Source organism: Orycteropus afer, unplaced genomic scaffold, assembly GCF_000298275.1.
Source record: "Orycteropus afer afer isolate SDZICR_OR568_19922 unplaced genomic scaffold, OryAfe1.0 scaffold00726, whole genome shotgun sequence".
NCBI classification, from domain to species: Eukaryota; Metazoa; Chordata; class Mammalia; order Tubulidentata; family Orycteropodidae; genus Orycteropus; species Orycteropus afer.
This window is the reverse complement of record NW_006922313.1, coordinates 409,885-415,014: the sequence shown is the minus strand read 5'-3', so window position 1 is coordinate 415,014 and position 5,130 is coordinate 409,885. Positions and strand designations below refer to the sequence as shown.

The following is a 5,130-nucleotide window of genomic DNA, read 5'->3' as shown; positions in this document are numbered from 1 at the left end:
GGGTTTGAACCACCAGCCTTCTGGTTAGCAGTCAAATGCCTTAGCCACTACACCACCAGAGCTCCTGGGAGACATTAGCAGAAGCCTTCAAGTGGGGGCATGGCCACAGGGACCTCGGGGTGGGTGAGGCACAAGTTGATGCCAGAGGGGCGTGACCAGCATGGAGGGGCGTGACCAGCGATGAATGGGCGTGGTTTCTGGGATAAGGCGTGGCACGTGGGAAAGGGCCAACGGGTAGGAAGTGGGCATTGTCCTGGAGAGAGCCTGGCCAGCGGGAATGGGATGGGGTCTGGGAGAAAAGGCTTGGGCGGGATGAGAAGCCTGGCTAAGCGGACAGATTGCAGCCACAGGCGAGAGCAGGGAGGGAAGGAGACCCGGGTCACGCCGTCCCTGTCCCCTGATCCCCCTTCTACCACCTGCAGAGCTCTGGTGGACATTCTAAGGCACCAGGGGGGGCCTGGGACCCGTCCGGACCGGGCCAGAAGCAGCTCTCTGACCCCGGGCGTCGGCGGTGCCGACAGCATGGTGCCAAGGACGCCCAAGAACCTGTACAACACGGTTAAGCCGTCCAATCTCGGTGAGTGGTCCTGCAATGCCCACAGCCCTCCCTGTGCCTCTCCTGGGCCGTCCCCCTTCATCGGTACCATCCATGACCGACTGGCTCGGGGCAGTGCTGGGGGGTGCCCTAGTGAGCTGGTCCCCCTCCTGCCGACCAGCCAGGAGGGCGCCGGATGAGGGGTGGGCAGAGGCAGGGGAACAGCGTGTAGCCTGTTGGGAAGTCCGCGGCGGGGCTCCCCAGCTCATTTGGGGATCAGAAGCGTGGCCTGAGGGGAGGGGGGGGATGAAGTGTCTCCGGAAAATGGCGCCCAAGGCCGGCACTGGCGCCGTGCCCCATGCAGACGTCTAACGCATTCTTCAGACAACTTCAGCATCCATCGGCGCCAAGACACAGGTCCACCTCGGCTTTTACTTAACGCCCAGTGACCCTGCTTGAAAATGGCCCTTGCACCTGCCTGCCTGCAGTGACGGGCAACCGGTCGCGGTGGGCTCCGAGGCTTTCTGGGCTTTCTCTCAGTTTCTTCTCTTTCTACCCTCAGCAGAGCAAGACCACACAGTGCGCCAACCCAGGGGGGGCTTGCACACGTTTCCTTGGAAGTAGCTGAGTGACTGCTCACAGCTGGCAGGGAGGCTGCCATGGTTCCTGGAAGCCGCTTACCAGAGCTGCGCCTTGGCGTGGTGCTCAGGGCACAGACCCCCGCACCTTAGACCCATCCCTGACCCGTGCCAGCTGCGGCTTTTTTGTTTGTTTTTCAAATGTGATTTGGGTGAAATTTTACAGAGCAAATGCATTTGCCAAATGGCAGTTCGTACACATTTTGTTTCATAATATTGACTGTAATTCCCCACAACGTAATAGCTCTCTGCCCGCTTCCTCTCTGTAGGTACCTCTTCCCTGTGGCCTTCTTTCCCTGGCATTCCTGCCCCCCCAGCCATCTCCCTGCGCAAACACCGCCCTCTGACCTCATGGTTGATTGTTCTAAGGAGCGTACCTGTTGCTGTTGTTGTTGTTAGGTGCTGTGGAGTTGTCTCCGACTCCCAGCGACCCCGTGGACAACAGAACGAAACACTGCCCAGTCCTGTGCCAGCCTCACGATCCCTGCTCTACCTGAACCCATTTTTGCAGCCACTGTGTCTCTCCATCTTGTGGGGGGGGCCTTCCCCTTTTTTATTGACCCTCCACTTTACCAAGCATGACAGCCTTCTCCAGGGAATGGCACCTCCTGACAACATGACCAAAGTAGGTGAGACAAAGTCTGGCCATTCTCGCTTCCAAGGAGCATTCTGGCTGCACTTCCTCCAGGACAGATCTGTTAGTCCTTTAAGCAGACCGTGGTGCTTTCACCATTCTTCACCAAAACCGCAACCCAAAAGCATCAAACTCTTCTTCAGTCTTCCTTATTCATTGTCCAGCTCTCACATGCATATGAGCTGATTGGAAATACCATGGCTTGGGTTAGGCGCACCTTAGTCTTCAAGGAGAAATCTTTGCTCTTCAGCACTTGAAGAGGTCTTTTGTAGCAGATTTTCCCAGCTTCCAGACTGAAACAGACTTGGAAGAAGGAAGGGGGCCATCACTTCTCAAAGAACTGGCCACTGAAAACCTTATGAATACCAGTGAAACACTGTCTGATGTATTACTGGAAAGGAGTGTATTTGCCTGATGTCAATATTCACCCCATAGGCCTGTCTGTTATTTGGCTGGAAGCCACAGGAGTAAGTTCAATTCCAGGCCTGAAGGATGACTGGGGGCCATACTCTCAGGGGTCTCACCAGTCTTTATCAGACCAGTGAGCCTGGCCTTTGTTATGATTTTGAGTTTTGTTCCACGTCTCTCTCCTGCTCTCTCCAGGATCTCCTGCACTGATCTCTTTCCAGGTGGTTGACAGTGGCGCCTGGGCCCTGTCTAGTTCTGGTCTCAGGGTCATGTAGGCTGAGGTCTGCATAGTCCACTAGTACCTTGGACCAATTGGTTTTCTTCATTCTTCTTTGCTCTGGACGAGGAGAGACCCATTGTTGTATATAGATGGCTGCTTCCAGGCTTGTAAGACCCCAGTCGGTACTCATCAAAGTGGGCTGTAGAACGTGCGTTTGTGTAGTATGTTATGCCGGTTGAGCTTGATGTCCCCTGTGACCATGGTCCCGAGCCCACAGGTCCAACTACACTCCATCAGGGTGGTTGGCTGTGGCCAAGAACTTATCATAACTTCGGCTGGGGCTGGGTTTTGCAAGCCCACGATGCCATTCCCAGCTTGGACTTTGTCCTCTGGGGGCCGTCAACCATGGCAAGGTCTTGAGCAGCAGGGAAGCAAGGGCTGATCTTGGAGGTGAACGAACTGGTCGACCAGAAGCCTGGGTTGATGATCCAGGAGGAAGAAGACAAGGGTGGCTGGGGGTGGCCATGCAGAGGATGGACTGGGGCAGACTCAGGAAGCAGGACGACTGGAGCTGGGGCCCAGGAGACTCCTGGGCGCTGGGTACGTGGTGAAGATGGGGACAAGCCCACCTCCCCCAGCCATGAGCCTGTGCCCCCTCTCCACCTTCTAGTACCCCAGCCTCAGTGTCCCCTGTATGCCCAATGGCATGGGCTGCTCTGTGGGGCATGGATGAGGTCCTGGCCACGGGGCCGAGCCCAGGACAGTGGTGCTGCTGGAGAGTGGCCCACGATGGTGATGCCTCCCTTCTCGGCCTCACAGATAACCTGCACCACAACTACATGCACCTGAACGCCAACAGCCCCAAGCACCATGCTGCCGCGCTGGGTACGCTGGGTATGCTGGGTACGCACAGACCAGGGCCCCGGGAGGGCGCCCGGGCTTGGGGGCAGGGCAGGCTGCACTGTCCACATCCCTTCGCAGAGCGCCTCACGGGCTCCCAGCCCGGCCAGGCCGCCAGGCCCCCCCAGTGCCCTCACTTGCACAGTGTCCTTCTCCCTCTGACCTGGGTTGGTGGGAGGATGTGTGGGCCACACCCCCAGGAGGCGGGCACACAGTGAGTGCCCAGCAAACCAAGGCCACTCCCTTCCTGTGACATTTCCCACTGTCCCACACGCCTGGCTCCTGAGAGGAGGGCGTGTGCAGAGGGAGCCGGAATTTCTGGAGCTCTGAGGGGCTGGAGTTCTAGAGTTCTAATCGCCAGGGGGTGGGGACAGGGGGAACTCCTGGGTCTGATGAGAGAGGAGGGTTCTGAGGAAGGAGTGAACTGAGGGCCCACACTCCTGGCTCTGAGGGAGGTGGTGCTAGGGGCCTTGGGTCTGAGGCAGGAGGGCTGGGGGTCAGGACCTGGGTCTGAGGGAGGAGGGGTGGGGTCAGGACCCCAGGACCCGGGTCTGAGGCAGGAGGGGTGGGGTCAGGACCCGGGTCTGAGGGAGGAGGGGTGGGAGTCAGGACCCCGGGTCTGAGGGAGGGCTGAGGCCTGACCTCGGCCCGCCCCTCTGCCCCAGACTGGCGAGCAGCAGCGCCGCCCAGCCCCTCCCTGCACTACTCCACCCTGTCCTGCTCCCGGTCCTTCCACAACCTCTCACACCTGCCCCCGTCCTACGAGGCTGCGGTGAAGTCAGAACTCAACCGCTACTCCTCCCTGAAGAGGCTGGGTAAGTCCTGGGAGGGGGTCAGGGCCCCTTCAGCCGCTAACGGCTGAGATCCCCACACACACCCGCACAGACACACAGCATTCTCCAAGTTTGTCCAGAGGTGCCCCGGGGGAGCTTGTTTAAAATGGAAGGCCTTGCTCCCTGCAAGCTGATCTTGTTCTCCATGACTTGAATTTACAATGAATAGAAATACAATCTGAGCAAAAATTTAAAAAAAAAAAAAAAAAAAGGGTGGTGGTGCTGGTGGTGAACATCCACACAACTAAGCGCATTGGGGCTGGCCGGCTTCAGGTGTGGCTGGATCCAGCAGGTCAGAAGCATCTGCAAGTTCCCCACCTCTCAGCTCGGGGAGGTCCCATGCACTGGTCCTGCCTGCAGGCTGGGCCTGGGGTTCTGTCTCGGCCTGCAGGGCACGGGTTTCTTCTGATGAAAGTTGGGGAACCGCCTTCTGCGGGTCCTGGCGCAGAGGGCAGGGGGCAAGGCCCAGCCCAGGAGGAGGGGCCGACGGGTAAGGGCGCAGGTGGGGTGTCGGCTGCCCAGGGACCCACCTCCTTGGCCCGTTCCCCTCCCGCAGCCGAGAAGGATCTGGACGAGGCCTACCTGAAGCGCTCGCACCTGGCGGACGTGCCCCGCGGGACGCTGCCCCTGCACACGCTGCGGCGGCCCGGCACGGGCGGCGGCTACCGCATGGACGCCTGGGGCGGCCCGGAGGAGCTGAGCCTGGCGCCCGCGCCCCACCCGCGCCGGGTCATGTCCCAGGAGCACCTGCTGGGCGACGGCGGCCGCGCCTCGCGCTACGAGTTCACGCTGCCGCGCGCGCGCCTCGTGTCGCAGGAGCACCTGCTGCTGTCGTCGCCCGAGGCCCTGCGCCAGAGCCGCGAGCACCTGCTGTCGCCGCCGCGCAGCCCCGCGCTGCCCCCCGAGCCCTCGGCGCGGGCCAGCCTGGCCGCCTCGCACTCCAACCTCCTGCTGGGCCCCGG

At 60.3% G+C, this 5,130-nt stretch overlaps 1 protein-coding gene across 1 annotated transcript in view; it reads left to right on the top strand.

Annotated features, from left to right (window-relative positions):
• Positions 1–5,130, top strand: part of SHISA7 (shisa family member 7) — a gene marked incomplete at its 5' end in the record, with an annotated part of 8,006 nt that overhangs the window by 2,588 nt on the left and 288 nt on the right. The window contains 4 exons of the mRNA XM_042783196.1: positions 423–577; positions 3,255–3,320; positions 4,001–4,150; positions 4,725–5,130. Of these exons, the coding sequence (XP_042639130.1) occupies positions 423–577; positions 3,255–3,320; positions 4,001–4,150; positions 4,725–5,130 (777 nt within the window). The remainder of the gene's footprint in view (positions 1–422; positions 578–3,254; positions 3,321–4,000; positions 4,151–4,724) is intronic.